At 35.9% G+C, this 25,367-nt stretch overlaps 3 protein-coding genes and 1 long non-coding RNA gene across 4 annotated transcripts in view; 2 read left to right on the top strand and 2 right to left on the bottom strand.

Annotated features, from left to right (window-relative positions):
- Positions 1–500: 500 nt before the first annotated feature.
- On the bottom strand, positions 501–1,635 carry LOC107673562 (histone H1x-like). Its single transcript, XM_016467190.1, has one exon. It carries the CDS (start codon positions 1,515–1,517, stop codon positions 903–905), a length of 615 nt encoding a protein of 204 aa, XP_016322676.1. The 5' UTR covers positions 1,518–1,635; the 3' UTR covers positions 501–902.
- Positions 1,636–4,181: 2,546 nt separating this feature from the next.
- Positions 4,182–8,235, top strand: LOC107673560 (fibroleukin-like). The gene is made up of 6 exons (XM_016467188.1): positions 4,182–4,391; positions 5,370–5,556; positions 6,275–6,373; positions 6,483–6,595; positions 7,450–7,712; positions 7,834–8,235. Exons 1-6 carry the CDS (start codon positions 4,182–4,184, stop codon positions 8,162–8,164), a joined length of 1,203 nt encoding a protein of 400 aa, XP_016322674.1. The 3' UTR covers positions 8,165–8,235.
- The window catches only part of LOC107673564 (uncharacterized), a 22,651-nt gene continuing 4,636 nt past the window's right edge, over positions 7,353–25,367 (bottom strand). The window contains exons 2-4 of the long non-coding RNA XR_001632414.1: positions 19,123–19,172; positions 11,557–11,686; positions 7,353–7,563 (exon numbers count right to left, since the gene is read on the bottom strand). This is a non-coding gene — a long non-coding RNA (uncharacterized LOC107673564). The remainder of the gene's footprint in view (positions 7,564–11,556; positions 11,687–19,122; positions 19,173–25,367) is intronic.
- On the top strand, positions 14,202–19,339 carry LOC107673559 (GATA-binding factor 2-like). The gene is made up of 5 exons (XM_016467187.1): positions 14,202–14,457; positions 15,312–15,851; positions 16,566–16,708; positions 18,697–18,822; positions 19,106–19,339. The coding sequence occupies exons 1-5, from the start codon at positions 14,202–14,204 to the stop codon at positions 19,337–19,339; spliced, it is 1,299 nt and encodes a 432-aa protein (XP_016322673.1).

The following is a 25,367-nucleotide window of genomic DNA, read 5'->3' as shown; positions in this document are numbered from 1 at the left end:
TTTGTGCAATAAGTTGTAGAAGAGGAAGTTCTTGTCAGTTGTAGCGGTAGCAGAACTTTAACTTGTTTTTTTTTTTTTTTGTATATACAGTAGCCTACTATTTTCTCTTAATTGTTTTACCACCTAATATTTTTGTATCGTATTTAGAATCACATTCTGCATGATGGTCGTTTTTAAAGAGCTCAGCAGGGATAAAAAAAAAAAACAGCAGAAAAGGGAAAATGTACGTAACTCAGTCCTTCACTAAAAGATACAATTGTCAAAGGCTTTAAGGAAAAAAGTTTAGATCTCCAGATTATTAGATCCCAGAACTAGTTTTAAATGTATTTACCTTTTCACCCCTGATTATTTTATGATTTTTGTGCATGCACACTTTACTCAACACAAAGTGCTCAAGGTAATATAATTGAATTGAATCATTAATCTTGCTATATATAGGCTATCCCGTTTAAATGAACAGGTTAAAAAGGCATCACCATTAAACACCGGTCAAGAAGGTTGTGCAGTCATTTTTATAAAAAAAAAATCAGAGGTTTATTTGACATACATGTTGTTTTTTGCAGTTTAGTAACATTTCATATGAAATTGTTGTTAAAAAAATACTGTGCTAGCTTATATTCACAAAGCGTTCATCTTCGTCTAGTTAGCTAGTACCAAGTGTCCTGTTTAGTGCAGCAAACGAAACAATCTGTCACTTCCATTTCAGGAAAGCATGGCGTCTTGCACTGCAGAAACTAAAGTGGGTGTGTCTCTATGAAGCCGTTTCTTAGTACAACCCCCAAATGACAGCATACCTAAAATAAACAGAAATATCAAAAATAAAAAAACGAATCCCCTTAGATATGGGTTCTCTATCCAAGAAGCTATATACAAAAATATAATTCTTCAATTTCAAAGAAAGTCTATTTTGATTTCTTCGCCTTGGTTGCCTTCTTCGCCGCGACTTTTGGCTTTTTGGCAGCTGCTTTCTTCGGTTTGGGTGTCGCCTTCTTAACACTCGTCTTCTTCGCGGTCTTCTTTTTAACGGGGCTCGTTTTGGCGCTCTTCTTTGCAGTCACTTTCTTGGTCACGTCTTTTTTGGAAGCCGGCTTTGCAGGTTTTACTGTCTTGGTCGCCTTGGTGGCACTCTTCTTTGACTTTTTCTCAAATTTCTTTTTATTGAGCTTGAATGAGCCGTTGGCTCCCAGTCCCTTGACCTGCACGAGCGTGTCGTTGAGCAGGAGCGCGCGGATGGAGTAGCGCAGATACACGCGACCGTTCTGCTGATCAAACCAGCTCACTTTCTTCGCTTCATTGTATATCTTGAAAAGCGACGAGCCGTTTTTCTCGCCCAGGGTGCGGATCGCATCAATGACCAGCTGGCTGTACTTGCCGGGCCCCTTGCTCTTCTTTTTCTTCTTTTTAGCTGGAGAAGCAGTTACGGCAGGTTTTGCCTTCTTCGCCGATGCCTTCTTCGTTTTGGTTGCTGCTGGAGCAGGGGCTTGGGTGGGTGTTGACTCTTCGACCTCAGCAGACATGATCAAACTTGATGCGTAATATGTGTGTTTTCCGAGAACGCGAGAATATCAGCTCCTCAGAAGTTTGAATCATCAGATTTAACGGCGGCACGCGGACGTGATTGAGAACAACAACACCGTCGACAGAGGCGCTTGTGGAGTTGTGTTTTCTTCCACGACTTTGGGAGCTATTATCTTGTTAGCTTGACATATATTACTAAGTTAAATTATTCATACGGGAAGTGCAAAAGGTGCTCTTTCTGACAGTGTGTAAAAGTAGTGAAATAAAGGCAAACCCGTTGCGCGAGGAAGCAAAGAAAAGATCTTGCCCACATAATGCCTTGCGATTTTGGGTAGGGGTACTTACTTTGCGAACGAAAATCATTTAATGGCTATTGACACAGTTCATGCATTAAACTTGCTTTGAAAATTTAGAAAGTAAAGATTCTAGAATTATACTACTCATTCCGTTTTTACCAAATGCATTCGAGATGCAAGCAGTTTAATTTCACTTAACTAACACATTAAATAACGCCCTCGCGTGGTTGTGTATTGGCAAACTTTTTCTTTGCTTTGCTCTTTTGTCCCTGGTGACTTAACACTATTCTTCTGTGCCTTTTTGTGAAAGTGAATGTTTTGCACAAATAAAGACATGAAATTTGAGTATTTGACATGTCGTTTTATGATACGTTAAAGTCACCACACTTTTTATGTTTTAAATGGTTTATTATATCAAAGGTGTTGTGCTACAGTTGCTAGAATTCGCTGAGTCTGATAACTCGTTACTAGACCACCTGTCATAGTTAACATCTAAAAGGTTCGTTACTGCACTGAGCTGTAACGTGCTGACAGATTAGAGATAAACTGTAAAACTGTCTGTGATTTAATTTTGACCATGATAAACGTACAGTAAGAGTTGGTACAGTAAGAAGAGACTGTTTGGGCATGAACTATTTGGGCATGAGGCATATAGTTTAAATTATGCTAAAAACATGATATGATAATAAATCTAAGTTTAGTTTAACAGAGTCTAACTAACAATGGGGTATTTTTCCAAAATGTTGAGCAAACCCAACCCCTCTTGTGGCATGTGCTGTTTAAAAACTTCAGGGGTCGCCACAGAGTACATTTGTATAGTTACTCCTTCCATTAGATACAGGTTTGGTTAATATAACCATAACGTGATACTCCTGGGAGTTTCAAAAGATATAAAGGGAATAGATAGATAGATAGAAAATATTTTATGTGACCCCCACCCATCACATAAATGGCAATAAGCTTCATAACATTTTTCCAGATGCAAATTAGCTGAAAACTAATGCCATAAAATAAGTAGATATTTTTAATCAAGGTAATAATAATTAATAATAATAATCAAAAGTAAAACCTGAATAAGGATGCATCATGTCTGGTCAACATATCAGGTCGTGAAAGTTAATTATTCTGCAACATCAGTTTGTTAGAAATAAAACAAAAAGAATGTAACATTTTTCAAAATAATTAAATTTCTCCTCTAAATGCCTTCATCCCAGACATTCAGCACTAGATGGCAGTCTATCTACTGATAATGATTTGTGTTATGATTGTATACACATGTACAAGGTGTTCACATCTTCCAAACCTTGAAGGTGTTACACATAATAACAGGCCACATATGTTTTAAATTCATTACAAATTGTAAACATATGTATTTTCTGCACCCAGATTAATTACACTTTGATTAGGAAATACCCCAACATACAGTGATTTTTGATCTGTTCGTTACCGACCTACAGGCGAGTCATGCGTTGACTGTAATATGCATGTTGGTACATTTACAGTTACACAGCAGTTATAGCCACTTCCTGTTGCACACATGCACACAAAGAGCAAACACCTCTCAATAAAATAGGTCTAGCACCTTCCCTTTAGAGACATAGAAAGGTTAAAAGTCAAAGTGTAGCACAGGTCATCCTATTCAAAAGCCATGTGTATTTATATATAGTGTGTGACTGTCTGTCTTTTAATAAGAGTCTTAAAAGAGGAATTCCAAGTTTTCACACACTTCAAAACAAGACACACACACACACAGTGAAGAGGTTTAGGTAAATCTTTTAATAAGAGTCTTAAAAGAGGAATTCCAAGTTTTCACACACTTCAAAACAAGACACACACACACACACAGTGAAGAGGTTTAGGTAATACCTGATGAGGATGTTTTATCTTTGTATTTGAACGTGACTGTATGAGAGTGTATGAGATTCTAGATGGATTTGATTGTGAAATTTCATGCGAGTGTTTGCATGTGCATATAGATATATAGGTACAAGTGTGTGTATTTGTGTGTGTTAGGGGGTGGGTGTACTGGTGCATGTCAGACAGCAAAGAGCCGCAGTTATCTAGGAATCTGAGCCAAAAGAGCCTCACAAACAGAAGAGAGTGTGCAGAAGAGCGAGAGGGAGGGATAGAGAAGATCAAATAAAAGAGAAAAACAGGAGAGGAGACTGACGAGTACATAGTGAGAAAGAAATACAATGTGTAGGACTCGATAGACTGCAGATGATACTGATCTGAACACAGGAGTGTGGCTAGAGAAAATCCTATCGAAGATAAGTAGTATAAAGTAGATACCGGTAGAGTAGAGAGAGAATAGACAGGGAACAGGTGCATAATATCTCTTTGGACTCGTGTTACGGCCTGAGCAGCATGTGTGTGCAGGTTGTGCCCTTGCTTTTGCTAGGAGCATACATGATGTGTGTCTGTGTGCTGTGTCAGAGGGACATCCTGGTGGCCGGGCCACCCAACAGCAGATGTGAGGGGAGCTGCAGTGCAACAGCATCACCCCCTAAAATACATCACCCTCACTCTCAGGACTCGCAAATTAGAAAGACTCCAGTGAACCGCAAAACCGCACAGGTAAGCATTACCTAAACATGATCCTTGGTGACAGATCTGAGAGTGTATTACTGGGCACAAATATCTTTAAGTAACATTTTAACAGATTAAACTTTTAACATTTTTTAGAACGATTTTAAACATGTATTAGTAAACGTTTACATTACTATTAAGATTAATAAATGCTGTAGAAGGATTATTCATTTTAATTTATATATATATATATATATATATATATACACACACACACACTGCATTATTTTTAATATTTGTTGTTTTTTTAATTTTTGTTTGATTTTTTTTGTTTTACTAACTACATTAAGGAATTACATTAATATATATATATATTAATATATATATATACATTGTTTATTTTTTATATTTTATTAATATTATTTTTTATTTTGTGTATTATAAAAAATTATATAATGTTTTCATATGTTGTTTCTATACCAATAACACATAAGACTTTTGTGGGTGTGTGTGTAGTAGTGTAAAATAAATATTAGTATATTTTATCCATTCCTGTCTTCATTATTTGCCTGTTGAATAATAATTAATACTGGTTAAATTCAATAGCACACATCCTTAAATATTTCGCATCTAAGACAGCTATACAAGTACAAAAGTACATACTAAGTAGTCATATAATTTATGGGGTTTCTTGAAGCAAACATGTTAATTATGAAGCATATATTTTTAAAATTATGGTTATGCAAGAGTACTGGGCCATTACAACTTTTTAGTCACCTTGGTTTTTTTTTACCGACAATAAAATGAATGAATGAATGAATGCATCGGTGTCATTTTTTAAGAAAATATTTTATGAAATGGAAAAAAATATAATGAATAAACATGAACAAAATTAACAACTACTGACGCTAAGTTAAAGTGTTAGAATATGGAGAATCTGTATACAATGTAAAATATGGTGATTGAGATGCAAGATGCATGCTCTTTGTGTTTTTATGTCTGTGCATGTTTATATGTGTCCTGCAGGTGTCTGATACATCTGAACATCTCATCCAGCTTCAGCGCTGTATGCTGCAACATGAATCAGTGGTTGTGAGTCAGGGAGACGGCTCTGACTCACTGGTAGCCTTTCTGGCTCTCATGGCAGCGGTGCTAACAGAATGTGACCTCCACTGCCATAGTCAGAGACTCAGAGAGATGGCCACCAGACTCGGTCATTACATTCCACAACATATAACTCTTACATTTCCTTCTTAAATAAAACGACATGCCTAGATAACGCATATTAATGTGTGATTCCAATGTGTTAACAGACTAACTACGCTTGCCCTTCATAATTTATTGATTCTTTCATTCCTGCTGTTCTCTCAATTAAGTTAACACCTAATTTACACTCAGCAAACAGTGGTGTTCTTAGGAATGCAAGAAAACTGACCCTTGACAGCCCTAATCTGACCCTCTCATTACCTTTCTCTAACCTTTGTATAACCTCACAACAAACTCTAACCATCCTGAAATAGTCAACTAGCAAATAATCAAACAAATAATAATTTATTCTTAAAAACACTCTAAAAATGTAAATGCAAAAATGTTTTGCATCAGATACATTCTCTTTGCAATGCTTTATCTGTAGAAACACTTTTTTTTATCATATTGCTTTGTATTTGACAGGGAATCACCGGGAGTTTTCAATCGTAAATCATTTCTTTTTATGTCCAACAGGGGCGTTATAATCATTTGGGAATATTAGCAATAGTCATTATAATTGTGTTTTTATAAGATGGTTTGTGCTAGAATTCTGTAAGAACATTTCCATTCTCATTTATTTGGATTGGTTCCAAATCATGATAGGAACTCTAACAGGAATCCTGTAGAAAATAATGCATTCCTTTAGAATTTTTTGACTAAGGGACTTTCTCTTTCTGTCATAGAACATGTGGTGGGCAAAAATGGGGAGAAAGACTTGCTGCTGTTGCTAAAGAGTATCACAGATTCTAAACCTAATGGCCTCAAACCAAGGACTCCTACAGGTGAGCCACACACACACACACAGAACAAACACCCCACGCAGTCCAGCAGACTACTAGGATATTTATTGCACAAATGTTCACAGATGTTTTGTTTGGGTCTATACGGCAGTGCCTCTCTCTGCAGGGCTTTACCCTCAAGACTGTCATGAGATCTACCAATTAGGAATCAAAGAGAATGGAATCTACACCATACAACCAGATCCGAAGAAGCCAGCGCTAGAGGTACAAACATTAAATGCACAGAAAATGTACAAGTGTACTATTGTTTTAAAAGCTGGAACCAAACAAACATTCCTGTATATAAAACAGTAGATCATCATCCCAGGGAATGCATCAACTGATAAACAGTATAAATGGCATAAATTGTCTGCCAAATGCATAAATGTAAATGTTGTGAAGTACATTCCACTTGGATTGATATTTTGCAACCTAATACATGTCCAGTGTGACTTAAAGGGATAGTTCACTCAAAAATTAAAAGATGATTTTGAAGATCACTGGTTTGATCACCCGGCATCATCAAAGGGTGATTATCGTCAACTAAAACTATTAAAACATTTTTGCTGATTGAAATAAAACTGAAATAAAATAAAATAAAAACTCAATTCTCAGTTCAGTTCTAATTTCTGTTTAGTTTAAGTTGAAGCACTAAAATTACTAACTGGAAACTAAGACTAAAACTGAAATAAAAATATATTACACCTAAATAGTAATGTAAAAAAAGAAATAAATTACAAAAGCACAAACAAAATTACTAAAAACATTAACTAAAATTAAATGAAAACTGAAAGTAGGAAAATAAAAGCTATAAAGCCAATTCAAAGTACTAATAAAAACTATAATAGCATATAAATAATACTAAAATAACACCGTGTCCGATTGGAACTCATTGACATTCATTGGATGGACAAATTAACCCCACGGAAACATTTTTAAGCTATTTTGTGTTCCAAAAAACACAAGCATGCAGATTGGGAGGATAAGTAAATGATGACAGAATTTTTTTAAAGTTCAGATAGTTTTGGAGGCAACTCTGGGCCTATATGTGTGTTTTCTTTATGACTTGTCCATTCCAGGCCGTGTGTGACATGGTTTCAGCTGGTGGGGAATGGACAGTGTTCCAGCGCCGGTTTGATGGACAAACTGACTTTAACCGAACCTGGCAGGAGTACTGTGATGGATTCGGCTCCCTGCAGACAGAGCACTGGTTAGGGAATGCAGTTCTTTACGCACTAACCGCAAGTGGGCATCACACGCTCCGCATCACTCTCCAAGACTGGCACAACCAGACACGTCATGCTAACTATAACAACTTTAAAGTGGCAGGAGAAAACCAGAGGTATATGTACACATAGACATACTAGTTTCTATTGAAAGACCAGTGTCAAAGCAGAGTTTAAACAAACCATGAAATAGTTCAGTTTCTTATCATGACGCATGTATGTTCTTCTCTCCATAAGGTTCCGTTTAACTGCTCGAGATTATCATGGCGATGCTGGCAATGCATTCAGTTACAGCAAACAGTACAATCACGATGGCAGAGCTTTCAGTACATATGACCGGGATCATGATCGCTACGCTGCTGGTAACTGTGCCCGTTATTATGGTGCAGGCTGGTGGTTTGATTCCTGTTTGGCTGCTAACCTCAATGGACGCTACTATCACGGGCGTTACAGTGGCATCACGGATGGCATCTACTGGGGCACCTGGTATATCCTGACGGACTATCGCACAGGGGAACGATACTCATTCAAGAGTGTTGAAATGAAAACTAGACCAAGGCGGAGCTAAGGAAAATGTTGATTTGTAATCATACTCTTGCACTACATATTTCATTTAAATAATGGCTTGTAATTATATAACCCGGACCTGCCATTATATTGAACTTGAGATTTTTAGATAACTGTATGATATGAGAACACATTTATAAACATTTATTTTTGAAAAAATGTCAAATGTAATTTTAAGAAAACTCTTACTCAGTGTATATTATCGATTTTCAGTTACAGTTGTTTTTTGAGACGCAAATAAACTATCAAACGCTATTCGTGCTGCAAATACAGGAATTTATTTTTTTCTTTATTCGAAGTCAAAAATCTATTGTTATTGATCTTGCTGTGATCAGTTCATATGTGCATATGTTTCTTTTCTTAATCTCGTAATTCATATTCATAATGTTCTGAAAATGACTCTAAATGTTCAAAACAACTGAATCTTTTAGTGAAATGACAGGTGACATATGCGATCATTCTCCAATCATTTAGTCTGCTTAAATCCCACCCCTTTCTTATAATTGACTGCAAGCTCTGCATCAGCCAATATGCCTCCATCCAATCAACAACTTGTGAATAGAACCAAGACACTGCCTTACATTTTTCCTTTTTTGATAATCCGTTTTCTCGAGTATGTCATAATACAGAAAAACGATCTGTTGCTACTTTCTTTTATTGTTAAGTTTATTGAACAACTCTATAGAATACTTCCCCCAATTTTTTCTGTTGACAAACCTATATAATGACCAATATTCTATATACTGTGCAAATTTTAAGCCTTCACTTTAGGGTCCTGATCACCCCATCAGCGTTTCTTCTGCAAAAAATGACTGGCTGACTGCATTTTATACTCATAGCTAAAATCATTCATAATGCAGAAAGGTCAAAGTTCAACAGGTCTAAGGTGGCCCTTGTGGTTGTGCTGCACTTACAGTGAGATAAAATCCAAAATTATGCATAGAAAAGTTCTCACTCATCATCAGAAATAAACATAAATAGATATCATTTGGCTGATCGAAGGCCTCGTTTTATGCTCAGCTCATTTCTTCCCATACACTTTCTCTGTTCAGTCTCCAGGTGAATGACTGCAATACCAAAACTATCCTGCCACTGACACATTCTAAGCCATAAATCCTTATCACATCTTTGACTATAAAGGACAACAGTAAACTGTGGACGGATTGGGTTTGGGGTGAAAAAAGCAAAGAGTTTCTTGTAAGCCACTGCGGTCAGAGTGTTGAGATTTCAGTGCGATGGTATCACAGGTTACAAAATGTACACAAACAAACTCACATGCACATGGCATTAATAACCAAGATGGACCTCTGATCCCTGAAAGACAGAAAGTGTGTGTGTTATAGAGGGTGAACAGTGGGAGTGTGAATCTGTTGAATCTGCTCCTTTTAGCCGTATTCACAAAGAGCTGCCAGTCTGTTCAACACGTTCTCAGTATCTATTAATACTCTTTTGCCTATGATCTGCTGACTACCAACCAGATATGATATTTCACATACACATTCAAACACACAGTCATGCTGCAGCACACTGCAGTTGAAAGACTGTTTTCATCCATACAGTTGGATGAGTTTTGTCAGGCCTGTGACTACAGAACACAGAGAACATGGGACATCAGAAAATTATTCTGCACAGGAGTTTGGGGATATTTTTGCTCACAACAGTCTGTCTGTATCTTATAAGTAGAAATACAACTTTATATTGACATATTTTTAAGTATGTACAGACCATGATGAATTGATGCTCACCCACAAATGCGGATGGCATTGGTACAGGCCTCTTATTTGTGGACATTCAGTCCATCATATGTCATCCGGTTTGTTTGGCTGGCGAATGAATCAAGTTGATCAAAATCAGAACAAATAAACATAGTAACTCTCAATGAAGGCTTCTCTCTACTCGTTTCCACCATCAAGATCACTATGGTAAAGCAGAAGCCAGCTCGGCTGTTACCACAGTATCCTGGCTGAGTGCCTGGCTGGTATGATAAGGAGATAAAAGGAGTGATGGGGAGAGAGATAAAGGGAGAGGGAGAGGGGGAACTAACAGTCTGCAGGCACCCAGTCCGGAAACCCAAAGCGGGCAACAGTTACCCAGCACATCCCCTTAAAGCTGAAAACACTCATGCACGCATACACTTACTCTCTTACCACACATTTTTGCATACTGCACATAGTGGAGAAAAGCTTGTGTGCGTTTGTCCCCAAGGAACTTTCAACATCTAGATATTTTTTTTTCTAGATATTGTTTTTTTAGAAGCAGACCTTGTTAAAGTTGAAAAGCCACTTAATGTGATGTAATCATTGATATATTGTATTTTCATCATCTAAATAAGATGACATACATCTGTATTTGTCATTATTCATGCTAATCAGGCAGGTTAATTGGAAAACAGGGCCTGAAGTAATCGGGAGGCTGTGTGTTGAGCATGTTGTCTCGGTTCAATTGAAGCTCTATGGTTCAGAAAGGCGAAAATGGCCAGAAGATGGCAGCTTTGAGTTAAAAATGACTGAAAATCTGATCACCAGCCTTTTGGTTTGATTGAAGCATGCTAAAGGTGCTCAATGCCATCTCAGTAGATTCTTAATAAAAGTCCATTATAACTAAACATAATGGGAACAACTGCTGATTATCACCTAATCCAAATATGAATAAAAATATAGCCTGAAATCCAAGAGTCGAGTTGCTGTTGTCCCCATCGCTTTTTTTTGTTAGCTTACTCTTTTCTTTCATATTATTTTTGTCCTACTGCCATGCACTTACACAACCAAAACACACTAATACATTTATTTAATACGGCACTACACTAATACATAGCAGTGACTTTGCTTGTGATCTTGTGAACTGTCACTTTTAAATTTTTAGAAATCTAATTTAACCAGAGAGACCTATTTTCATGCTGATTTAAAGGTATAAACATTCATTTGAATGTCAGAATAAAGAAGTATTGTGACATCAGTTTTGAAATATCTAATAACTTGCTCTTGAACACATGATATGAACAGGAAACTCCATGCTAGGGCTTCCCAACTATGAATAAAAAGATGCTGGAATCTAGCTTTGGCTAATTCACCTTCATTGGGCCTTTAAGGCGAACTACTAACTTACTAGCATCACAAAATACACCTGACTCCATCTCTAAAAGATTTTATACAGGCATACATTCTTAGCATATTCACAATTAATAATTTAAGATCGAAGTACGCTAATTTTGAAAGTATCCTGGCTGAAATCTGAAGCATCAGCTCTAATATGTGTGTGATGTTGCTCTGGTAGTTTTCTGCACAGAGTGGATTAGAGAATATAAAGTTTGTTTGTGTGTGACATGAAATTAATTGGTTGCTTTGCACTTAATGAATGTTACACGTGAGTAAAGGCAAGTGTCCGTTACAGCACCTGTCCATCTGTCTGAAGAGGGATGTGCATGTGTATGACAGATTGCGGTGCACCAGCGCTCCGTTTCATACCGGAATTCAGCCAGCAGCCCTGTATCCTGATGTGGTGAAAACCAGGCCTGCAAGGCATTCTGGGTATGGGAGGGGGAGAGGGTTATTCACACTACAACATCTTCACACACATTCACTATCATTCACAAACAGATGTACAAAATGTACACACACACACACACACACACACACACACACACTAAAGTCCTTATGATATCCACATTATCCAATTCAGGACAAAAGTATGGTTTCAGATATCATTAATTTCACAATCTTGTCAAAAAAGTAAATATAATAATGAAAAAATTCATCCATTTCATAATTAAAGTCCTTAAATAACTGTAATCTGATTATATATGTGTAAATCTGTATATTATTTCTTTACAGAATAAAAAGTATAAACAATTGCAGATGTGATTTGTAAAACAAAAACAAAAAATTGACATAAACGGTCCGGCCTTAAAAAAACAAAACACTCAATCTCAGTGAAAGTAAAATCAAGGTAATGACTGTTATGACTGTGGATATATTGTGGGCAGTTTAATATTCCTTTCTGGTCTTTTGCCTGAGAAAGGGAAAAGATGACTGACAGATTGTTACTGCAGTATGCTGTTAATACTGCCTTCCTGATACTCTTTTGCGGAGGAAATTAACAGGCAATTAAGGGATCATGGGCTACATTGTTTAGCTTACATTGTCAAGTGGAGAGAGAGAAAGAGAGAGTGAGAGGAGGGCAGTGAGAATAAGAGCGAGTTCCAGGTTAAAATGTTTATCATACAGGTTTTATGAAATCTTAAGATTTGTTCAAACTGCTCCATCAGATGCAGAAGGAACACAACAAAAGATTGCACAATGGATCACTTGGTCATCCTTGTACTGGAAATTATTCAGTGCTGCTCTTTACCCTCTTGAGCCTTTTGATTACTTAAAATCTGAAGCATGAGGAAGGATTGTTTTCTTTACAGAAACCAAAACCAAACCAAAGTTCTTTCAGTCATTTTTTGATCACGGTGCAATAAATACATAAGAACGAAAGTATAATTTAATGTCTGGTTTATCATTTGTTGTGTGATGTGGATGAATGTTACATAACAGAACTAACAAACATCTAAATCAGCTGTTTTTTCTTTTGGTTTAATCTTTAATCACATACATAACAAATATATAGCACACCACTTCATTTACAGATCGATTTATGAAAAATGTACGTGCCAAATGACTGCAGTTGTCTAATTTTGAATGGCAACGACAAGCGCTTTGAAGGAATGTCATCTCTCTCTCTCATTCACCCTGCATGACTCACTTTCCCTCTCTCTCTCATCAAAGTGATGGGAAGATCTTATGAGAGATCTTAGGTGGTCAGCGGTTTCGTGTTGTCATTGACCGCGCACGAGACGCATCTGCCGAGACAGACAATACGCGCGCACTGGCCAGAAACTTATTCCCTGAATTATTAAAGATCAGGAGAAGTCGATGGAGGACGTTGCATTGCATTGCTTCGTAGAGGAGAAAAAAAGAATACTCGCCTCACCTGGAGCACGCGCAGGTTTCTCCAGGCGCTACATCAGTTTCAATGGCAACACAATGCGGTCTGTATTATTTGATATATAGTTTTCAGAGAAATAATATAAATGTAGGTCTAAATATACATTTTATACTAATACTATAAATGTGTACAAATTATTTGTTTTTTTTTTCTTAAATGTAAACTTTAATTGTTACCAATTAGTGACTTATTATCCATTCGCGCGAAGCTACAGGATGCTGCTGTGTGAAATGTACAATAACTCCTGTAGGGGTTCAATCTTCAACTGGCTGGCAGGAGCCGCCACTCAGAGGTCATATGACCTGCCAGTGGCTGGTGGCAGCTACCAGTCTGATTCTGGCAGCTGCCAGTGGCTGGTGGCAGCTGCCAGTCTGATTCTGGCAGCAGCGCAGACCTGCAGCGAAACGAATGGATAAAGAGACGCGTGGGGTAAATTGGAGTTTCAGGTGTCAAGCTGGAAAAAAAGGCGAACTCTAATTGGCTAGAAAATCAGTTATGCTGAAGGGAGGAGTCCTGTCTCATATACAACTCTTTTACACACAGATTTTTGACTAGTCGCTAGTGTGACTACCTGTGGCGATCATCCTTATCCTCACAGGCACGAGTAGGTACTTTTTGAGCCGTAGGCGCGTTATGGAGTGACGAGATAAGAAGGTCGGTTACTCTTCTTGGACTATTTTTTCAACCTCCGCTTTTCTTCCAACGCACAGGATTTGGTTTCGAACATTATCTGAAGATCTACCTCAGTGCACACCAACACACATTGCTGGGGTAATCAGCTGTGGTGGCATTTTTGTGATCTTTGCACGCGCGACAGATGCGCAAACTCCTGACTTAATAGGCTATTTATATAGTCATTTAGGCTTACGCACTCATAGGCGTACTTAATCATTTAGGCTTATATTCAAGACATTCAAGAAAACAACACTTTGGAAAAACATAGCCTACTCGCTGGATGAACTTGGTATAACTTTTCAAAAAAAGGTTAAGTTTGTTTTTTCACCGCTCACGAAAACTTGCATCCCTGTCCTACGGGAGAACATCTACAGATGATGGAGCTCCCTGCGGAGCCCCGGTGGATGATGCATGCCCATCATTCAGCCTTAACGGGTACCTCAGACTCGGTGTCTCCGCACGCTGGTTTAGGACATCATTCGGGATATATTGAGACAGGTGCCCCATTATTACCACCAGACGAGGTGGATGTATTTCTCAGTCATTTGGACTCTCAAGGAAACCCCTATTATCACTCACACGGGTCCCACTCTCATACTCGTGCACGAATGTCTTACAGTCAAACGCATGGTGAGTGGGCCTGGAGTTCTGTCGTTTTTTTCTTAATTACAATTATTAGGTTTTTATTGTCAGTGTAACGGCACAATTTTGAGATCGAAGGATATGCTTTTTTTACTGCATCACTTTTTTTCTTTCTTTTTTTGTTCTAATCAGATTCATGCTTTATATGCTTCTATCCTGCTTTCATATAGTATTCCAACAGAAAATTACTTTTGTTATTATTATTAAATAATGGTATGGTAGTGTAGGCTAATTCTGTGATATAGTTTCAATGAACACAAGCTCCAATTCAGTTTGACGACTCTTATTAAACTGGATTGGAGTATTAAGTAGGCTATATTAAGTAGCCTAAGTGTATTTACAAATATCACAAATTAAATATACAACGATTATTATTTTAATATTGTACATTTAAATGTGTTATATAATATCATATTAATAGACCGTATTAGATTAGGCTATATTAATGTCTGTTTTAACGAATGTATAAATTTGAGTATAGTAGGCCTATTTAAGAAACAAAAACCATGACACGCGTTTTGAATCAAACTCGTTACGCGGAAATTAAAATAGAAGAAAATAATTATAATGGTTCCAAATAGGCTATTTTAAGATATTAATTCTAATTCCAACTGATAGTAATCGGTTCGCTTTTCCAATCTGGCCTCCCACAACAAGTTTTAATTTGTCAATCACTTTTGATAGTTGCGATTAAAAACATTTTCGAGTTTCCTCATTTGGATTGCGTAATACCTACTTTTTAACTAGTGTTTTCTTGCAGTGTGGTTAAACGTGGATAAAAATTAGAATCGAATTGACTTTTAACTATCTACGTGTATATATTTTTCCTCTCCTTTTGGCAGCACGGCTTACGGGTGGCTCAATGTGTCGACCTCACCTTATCCACACTCAAGGTCTCTCTATACAGGACAACAACAAATCGACTTTTTCGGCGGCGCAGCACCACAGCACATGGACCGTCAGCCACCTGGGCAAAGCGGTTCTGCATTCAGCAGGCGCCGACAACGCAAACACCCTGTACACCGGCACCGGTACGCCTGGCCCGGATTCGATGCCTTGCCTGTCAATGACTCAACACTGCAGCCCTCAGCTCTACTGCCTGCCCCCTACTCCACCCAAAGATGCGTCCCCCGACCCTGCTTGTACTTCTGTGAGGGACACTGGGAAGTACCATCTCCATTTTGTCGACGGGATGAAGATGGAGTGCTCCAGTCCAATCCGTGGCAATCTGGCACAAACTACAACTATACCTTCATATTCCGATTACGCTCTATCTGGAGCGCACGAGTACCCAAGCAGTGTGTTTTACTCCAGAGGTCTGCTCGGGAGCAGCGCGAGCAGCATGACGTCAAAATGCAAAAGCAAAAGCCGCGCTTTCTCAGGTAAAATTCAGAGTTCATAGTTCAGATTAACAGTGGAATTTACAAGAGATTCATTGTCTAACTTGAAACATACATACGGTAAATGATCCAAACATAGTGTTAATGTAATAGTATAATTTCAGTACCGAATGAACGTTCTATTTGATAATAATTTTATGGAGCAGTATACGCTTTGGTATTGCTATATAAATTATAAATACATGGACACTGTAATGTGTTGCCATAACTTTGTTGCAGTAGGCACAGTTTGTGCATCTGGATTGAAATAATGGAAAATGCACTTTATTACAATAATAGCTAAATACAATATATACGATATTAATATCTAAAAATATTCTGTAGAAGTAATCTGACCATATAGATTAAAGATTATTTTTATATTTAATAACATATATGCAGAACCAATTTTAATTTGTTTTATTTCTGCTTTTTGGCACAGTAGTAATAATTTGACTAAAAACATAATTTGCATTATTAGTATTTTTTTATTTAGAATGGCATAAATAATAACAATAATTATACTGTATTATAAAAGTACTGTGCTGTGTTATTTAGGGCCCAAAAGTATAAAAGTTTAAATATCTGTAAAACAAATATCAAATTGGTTATCTATCTCTACATATAATAAATAATGTCAGCATGAATAAGTTGTTTGTTTTTATTTCCTCTCTCTTCATTTTGTTCATCTCTTTTGTGCATAATTTGTGCCTGAAGGGCGTGAATGTGTGAACTGTGGAGCTACATCAACTCCTCTGTGGCGGAGAGATGGAACAGGTCATTATCTCTGTAATGCATGTGGACTCTATCACAAGATGAACGGCCAGAACCGACCACTCATCAGACCTAAGCGCCGACTGGTAAGTGCCACACACTTACACACCTTCACATAAACACAGTTCAAGTTTGAGTTTAGAATCTTTCTGTATAATGAAGAAATTATTTTTTTAAGTCATTGCCTAAATGTTAACGGACAATAAAACAGCTGACGTATGTGGAACGCTAGACAGTATTAACACTTCAGGAAAAACTGTCATATGTTGTAGTGTTTCATTTTCTGTAATATTGTGCCCATGTAATGCACTGCAGAGAATGTGTACAGACAAAGCGAGAAGGAGAGAAAAAGAGTGAAAGGCATTAGTCTCTGTGTGTAATGGAGCACTGAGTTTCCATGGCCCTATTGACAGGTTTAAATAGCAAGTAATGAATTAGAATTCAGTGTAAATTTGACCAGAAATCAGATACTTATCAGGCCTATCATTTTACCTTATTTTGTGTATTCCATGCTTGTAATGTTATAAATTCCTGTCCACCAAATATATGTGTATGCTGAAGAATTTCATGATTTTAAATATAAGCTGAAAAATGTCACTGTTCGACTGTTCGTGATTTCACATTCATGAAAGTCCAGTGTAATTGTTAAGCACAGAGCAGCTGCAGAACTACCGTCACTGAAGGGAAACGTAATAAATCAGCTTGAAAGCTTGACTGCATCTGTGTATTTTGTGTGACCCTCCATTTAGAGCGTATTAGCTGTAAATTAGGCTGACTAGCTTCAGGTCTTATTCTTTAGTCAGTGTGTGACGAGTGCTTCTGCATCAGCTACAGGTCGTATATTTGAAGAACGCCTGCAGAACATTTGTTTCCTTGGCAGGATGTCTGCCCGGTACCGATAACTTTATGAGACCCAAAAACGCTTCCTTTTGCAGTTGTTTTCTTTTGGCATGTTGAGAATCTACGATTTCTGTATAGTTATGTGAATTTATGGCATTTAAGGTTGTACTTCTGTTTGACATGAGAGTTTGAGAGTCAAGTTAAAGTTAAGATTCTGAAGTCAGCATCATCCTGTTTCTTTATTCATTTCTTTATTCCTTAATTAAGTTGGCTGTTTTTCTTTATCATTTTAGTATGTTTTAGTAGTATTTTCTTGCCTATTAAAATAATTAAAAATAATATTTTTATAATACTTAATATGTGAATTTATGGCATTTAAGGTTGTACTTCTGTTTGACATGAGAGTTTGAGAGTCAAGTTAAAGTTAAGATTCTGAAGTCAGCATCATCCTGTTTCTTTATTCATTTCTTTATTCCTTAATTAAGTTGGCTGTTTTCTTTATCATTTTAGTATGTTTTAGTAGTATTTTCTTGCCTATTAAAATCATTAAAAATAATATTTTTATAATACTTAAGCAATGCACATATACTCTTCTCTTACTTTATAAGACAAAGCTCCATTCAGTTTGTGAGTGCTGAGAAAAGAATATTGTAAAGACAGACCAGTATATATCTTAAGATGCCATTGTATTGGTTTGTCAGTTGTGTCAGTAATATTAATGTAATGTTGTCACAATTATAAAGGAACATTTTCTGTGTATCTCTGTCAGCCAGCCTACGTCCAAAAGAAAAGGACAGAGCACTATGCTCTTCTACATTTTCTGACATTCCACACAGGATTTGGACCAGCATTTTTCATATTATTGCTAGGGTCCAACTGTGGCTCCATTCATCATCCATCTATATATATCAAAAATGTTTTAATGACTTACGTAAATCTTAAATGTTATTTTAGAATTTGAAAATATATGTATAATTTCACAGTCATAAATTTATATTTGATTTACTAGACAAATATAAATATAAACATTTGCGGCATCAGAACTGTCATTTCATCTTCAATGCCAGAGCGACCGAATTTTGCATAGCTTCAGGCTTTGCTAATTGGGCAATTTGTTTTTGTCTTTCCTGTTCAACTATATCTTTATTCACAAGCTTTAGTTTTTCCTCATTGCTCAGTTACTTCCCATCAACCAGGTGTTTTCATATTTCTTTTTATGTTTTTTATGTTGCAGTCAGCATCTAGACGAGCAGGCACCTGTTGTGCCAACTGCCAGACTGGGACCACTACACTTTGGAGACGTAATGCCAATGGAGAACCCGTCTGTAATGCTTGTGGTCTGTACTACAAACTACACAATGTGAGTAAATGTTTACGTGTCTAGACTTACCGTAACACTTTGTATATACAGACTACACCAAAATGAAGGACATAATCAAATTTCTGCTTACATATATGTTGAATTTCCACTTGTAAGGGGTTTATATATATATTGTTTGCATTGAATAATGATCTAGTTTGCACCTAAAATGGATTCTTTTTACTGTTGAATATAAGCATATTCATTCCATTTTTAAAACACTAAATAGCATAATTATTGTATAAATGGTTTATAGTGTGTATATCTGTGTTTGCGAATTCAGGTGAACCGTCCACTTACTATGAAGAAAGATGGGATCCAGACACGCAATAGAAAAATGTCTGGCAAACCTAAGAAGAGAAGAGGAGAACACTTTCAGCAATTTGACAGTTGTGTGCATGAGAAACCATCCACCTTCAGCCACATGGCTAACATGCCCCACCCCTTCAATATGACCCAACCAATCCAATTACATCCTGCATTCAGTCACAGCAGCTTAGTCACTGCTATAGGCTGAGAGACACTTGTAGAAGACACCATACTTAATGAAAACATTAACTGCATTTTTCAGTTTTAATGTTCAGGTCAAGGACATTTGATTAATGTTTCAGACTTGGGTTCAAATGTTCATTATGCAAATCTCAAAATTCTATTCATTCTTGATTTAAAAGTTGCACTTTATTTTGTGGATTTCCGAAATGTGATTTAAACCAACCCAGAATCCAACTGTAGTACACCAAGAGTTTAATTAATTTGCCAGCTTTTCATTAATAATAAATATCCCCTATTTATTCAAATATAATCACAAGTACAAAAACGTTTATGTCATCTATAGCATTGCACTGTATCTTATGTAACTGTGAAGTACGAAGGAGAAGCCCTGCATTTTAAAAGTCATAATATAAACCAAATATTTAGGACTGTCCCTAAACCATTTGTAATTATATAACTATTTCTTTAATTTATTTTTTCTTTGTTCTTATTTTCAAGCTTTATATATGAACTAGTATCAACATCAATAGTATCAATTCATATTTTCTGTACACACATGCATTTAATACACACTCAAATAAACACGTTTGTTTTACTGTGTACTCATTTTAAATTTTAGTTAATAAATGATTTAAACAGAATTTTTTTATGCAAGTTCTTGCCATACTTGTAAAAACATTATCAAATTGAGATGCTACAAACATATACAAACAATCCAAAAGTGTGGCCTTACACTCCTGTGCGCTTGCAAACACTTATCAGCATGCTGACTGGACACAAACAGTGAGTGAAGAGCAGGCCTCTAGAGAGACAAGAGGAAATGGAGAGATGAGATAAAGATGAAAGAGCAGAGAAAGTCTTCAGGGTTTGTTTTTAGGAGACCTGGAAAAGACCAGCCATCATTACTATCCCCAGTTGTGTCTGGTGCTTAGATTCCAACATGTTACAAAAGTATGTGCAGCTTGCCAATAGCTCAGGCATCTTGTTTGAAATCACTTCCCTAAACTGTAATCAGGAAATTATTGTACATAGTGGATTATTTAAAAGAAATGTAAATCCATATGACTAGGATGGTGCAATACATGACATGACCAGAAGCTATATGGCTTGATTGTATGAACTATAATTCATTACACTAACTGCACCGTAATATAAAACAAGACAAGTGAAGCACATATAAATTATTTTGACAATGTTGCAAGTAAAATAATAAATATGGAGTAGGATATATATAAATGTATTTAAAGTTGCACTGATTTATAGATTATGCATTTTATATACAAAACAAATCTAAAGAAAATATCTCGAAATTAAATGTATAAATACATTTGTTTTATATACTTATCAATTGATCTAATAAATCTTAACCGAAATCTAACTTAAGTAATGGTAAAAAATGTATAGCCTGAATACACTGTAAGTCGCTTTGGATAAAAGCGTCTGCTAAATGCATAAATTATAAATTATTATTATTATAATGATCATCTTCTTAGAGTGTGTTGCAAGGTTTGTATTATTTATTTTCTAGGCCAGAGTAAATACCCATGGGATATGAGATTATATCTCTGATTCTTCAGTTGTATTAGAACACTATCCTGTCCTTCTATATCCAATCAATCAATCAAAATTCAGCATTGCCATCTTAGGAATAAAAAATATTTTAAAATATATTAAAATAGAAAACAGTTATTTAAAATTGTACAATATTTTGATCAAATAAATGCAACCTTGTTTAAAAAAAAAGAGACCTCTTTCAAAAACATCTTAATCTTACCAACCCTAAACTTTTGAACGCTAGTGTATATATAGCATATTTTTACTGTATATATATTTGTTAATAACATATGCATAGTATGTTTGTACAGTCTGACCTAACAAATGTAGCTGTTTGCAAACATTCAGTCCGAAAACTGGGACACAACAGAACCCTCCCATATAACAGGCCAACCCACATTCAACCCCTTTCAGTCTGTCTTTTCTTTTCTTCTCCTAATCTTTCTGTATAGCAGGTAAATTAATTCATCCTCTGTCTCAGAACAATCACTTATTTTAAATGACAAACCAACTGTGAGCGCTCAGTTCCCCTCTCCAGGGACAGTTTGTGTGATGTGAGGTGGTGTATGTGTATTACTGCCATCCTCCTGGAACAGCGTAACAGATCTGCTTACTTCTCTTTCCTTCCTCTCTTTCTCCACTCTTTTATTTTCCCTGTCCTAGTGGTTTTGTCCTAAGAGAAACCTTAGAGGCAGGAAAGTAGGCCGGAGGCAGGAGGGGAGTCTAAATACACTGTTACAAGTTCTCTGGCTCAATAACAGTAAATATACAGACATACTTGTTAAATCAAGAGGTTATAATGATCAAATTATGCCACATATTGGATGTCTGAACTCAATACAGAATATCTTATCTCAATGAACTAAACTAAAACTGCAAATGTTTACATGTCTAATGAAATACATTTTAAACAGAAATTAAGAAATAATATAAAGCCGTGTATTTAAATTTCATATATATATATACACTTAAATGGCATTTCGTAAAATATAATATTAATTTTACTCAAATTTATTTGCAGCAAAATTCAGTCAATAACCAAATTCACAAGCAAAATATTCTAGCAAACCTCTATGGAAAGTTTGTGCCAGAAGATTACAGAAAGAAAGTTTATTTTCTTAAAGAGAAACTCTATAATAAAAAATAATGGTAAATAAACATGATGGACATCAAATAAACATGAAGCCAATGAGAAAGTTAAGTTGAAACGCGTAGACAAAGAGTCATGGATAGAGCTGTATAGAGAAGGAACAATGGCAAAAATGAGAAGAAAAAAAAAAGAGCAGGCCGGCTAAAGATATAAGATAAATTGGCTGACAGGCAAATATTTGTAAAATATGCAGAAAGAAAGAAAGACAAAGAAGGAGAGAGAGAGAGAGAGAGAGAGAGAGAGAGAGAAAGAAAGAAAGAGAGAGAAAGAAAGAAAGAAAAAGAAAAAGGAAGATGATACAGATTTATAGAATCTACTGATATTTTTGAGAAACCAAATCACACACGAGCAAAATCTGGACACACTTTTTGGACAACACAAAGCTAGCTCTTTCAGTGAGCTGCTATTGTGTTTTTATTGTTGTGATTGAATAAACCCAAAGGCATATGGGTATAATAGGAATCACATTGCTACAGTAATCTGAGAGATGTATTGTGTGACAGCTGGGTCATTAGAACCTCAACTGTAATTAGTAAACATATTGAAACCCACACTATTCACCCTACATGTGTACACATGCTACCCTTGGTATATATTATATAGTATATATGTGACCCTGGACCACAAAACCAGACTTAAGTGTCAATTTTTCGAAATTGAGATTTATACAGCATCTGAAAGATGAATAAATAAGCTTTCCATTGATGTATGGTTTGTTAGGATAGGACAATATTTGGCCGAGATACAACTATTTGAAAATCTGGAATCTGAGGGTGCAAAAAAATCTAAATATTGAGAAAATCGCCTTTAAAGTTGTCCAAATGAAGTTCTTAGCAATGCATATTACTAATCAAAAATTAAGTTTTGATATATTTATGGTAGGAAAGTTACAAAATATCTTCATGGAACTAGGATATTAAGTAAAAATATCTTCAATGATTTTTGGCATAAAAGAAAAATTGATAATTTTGACCCATACAATGTATTTTTGGCTATTGCTACAAATATACCCGTGCAACTTAAGACTGGTTTTGTGGTCCAGGGTCACATATGTGCAGAATGCAGATGCAGACGTTGCATACGCGCCAGAATAATATTTAGGTTTTTAGTGTACATTAAATGTGAAAAATGTGTAAGGATGGCAAAGGGGTTTAAATGGAGAGGTTGATAGATATTCTGCTCCATTATTGTAATGTATTGATGTTATCAAACTAATTCAAGCCATTAATGGACCATGGAACCACCATGGTCAAAAGCCTCTATACATCCATAAACACTCTCCACACACTGTTTTATCCTCTTTTTTCCCATCCCACACTTACATTCAGGTAATTGTTTGTTTAGAGACTGTTTCTAATTTAATAGCTGTAATCTAATAGCTGGCTGTTTATCGTTCAAAGATAAGATGGAGGGCCTGCTAATTTTATTAGTCTCTTCAGTAAGGGATTTGGGAGGCTTTTACCGCCCTGCTAATTGGTCCAATGAGTCGGACAGTGGATGAGCGCAACCTGAACTGTTCAAAACAGAATGACCTCTGTTACTTCCTTTCTTACGGTCTAGCAATTCATATTGAAGTGTCTGTCACTTGTGTCGACAAATTGATCAGAAAACATAAAATGACAGTTTGATGCACTCCTAAACAATTGCATGCAAACCTCAAAGGGCAAAGGTCACAATCTTTAGCCTTTAACACGTATTGGTGGCACACGTATAAAACAATGACTTTTGCATCTTCCACATTAGATGGACTCATACTCTTATGTATGAAATGTATTATAATGTATTAAAAAAATTTTTTAAGACTCATATGCATCGGATGATCTAGACAAACACATAGACAGCGCACAAAATACCTGTGTGACAAAGTTAAATTCTTCAGAAGACAGTGACAATCCTGCTGACCTGGAAGAAAAGTGCAGAACAAAGAAAAGGAAAACAAGAGAAAGGGAGGTGTGGGATAAAGGTTGTATAGACATAAAGGCCCAAACAAAGCAAACATAAAGAATAAGTGAGAGAGAACAAAGGGGTGACAGAGATAAAGTGCATTAAAGAAAGGATGGAAAGTGGGATAATGGACTGGAACAAAGCACTCTTTTGAATGAATGTGTTACATGACTGTGTTTTTTGTGGATGTGGACCTATACTATAAGAGTGTGTTACTTTATGACTCTGTGAAGACAACATTCTTCAGCATACAGGGAAACATGATATACATGTGTGTGAGTAAATAAGCAGTTTACAATATCTCAGCCTCAAATCCCTTCCATTGCAGGCTTTAATAAGACCTTAATAAAATAAGATGTAATTTAATTCCTGCAAAAGTGTTGAATCAAAAAGAAAAAAAAAATTGAATGCTCTATATGTTGCTATATGTATATGAAATTTTAAAAGACTGTAAAATGCACTAAACTTTTGATTCACCCAGAGACTTAAGGAAATCTATAAAATGCAGGGACACTAGTTTACGTTCAGCTAAAAGCTCAGCTAAGGGAAATTATGTGATTAGTACAGAGGTCTCTAGCAGTAACCCATTGATTTATAGAAGGATTGATGTTTTTTGCTCAAGTGATTGATTCATTGAGAGCTTAAAACCTCTATGTAGAAAACGACTGATGCATTTTGACAACTGTGTGCCATTACAAATCAAGACAAAACAGGATGATTGTCAAGACTTGCATGTCCATGATGCACTTACATCATTAAAAAGTAAAACACTAGCCTAAATACTGACAATTCCATACATAATTTCCATAATTAGGGTAAACGTACCTATTAAGCTCACCAAAATCTACATTGAGACATTTTTAGTGCACAAGATATTGGTTTCAGTATAAAAAGTTATGTTAAAATAAAATATTAATCTCTCACACAAAAATATTTTATTTTAAATTTACAAAAGCATTTCAATTAAGATATGCATCATTAAATGCAAAAAGTCTGGCTGTGCTTAATGGGTACATTTCTGTAACCTTTAAGCACACCCCTGTTCCCATTAAGCTCACATCATGTTTTATTACAGATTCTTGTTTATTTTAAACAACATTTTTAAAGAATAATTGAAAAAAATATTTTTTTGAAGGTACAAAGTCAATCACAAAAAAACAGAACACTAAAATCAAGCAACAGGGCATTCAATTTGATCAGTTATATATTCATAGTGAAGTGTCATTTAAGCACATTGCAACATCTAGACTAGTCCACGTTCAGCTAAGAAGCACATATTCAAAAATCAAATAAAACAAACCAATAAAACATTTCATTCATGGGGATGAACTAGGGCTGGACAATAATTCAATATCAATATGTATCGCGATATAATTTTTTTCAATAACGGTGATATGATTTTTAA

The sequence above is a fragment of the Sinocyclocheilus anshuiensis genome, unplaced genomic scaffold (assembly GCF_001515605.1).
Source record: "Sinocyclocheilus anshuiensis isolate Anshui unplaced genomic scaffold, SAMN03320099.WGS_v1.1 scaffold44, whole genome shotgun sequence".
Taxonomy (NCBI): Eukaryota; Metazoa; Chordata; class Actinopteri; order Cypriniformes; family Cyprinidae; genus Sinocyclocheilus; species Sinocyclocheilus anshuiensis.
The sequence above is the reverse complement of the archived record's forward strand: the minus strand, read 5'-3'. Positions and strand labels throughout refer to the sequence as shown.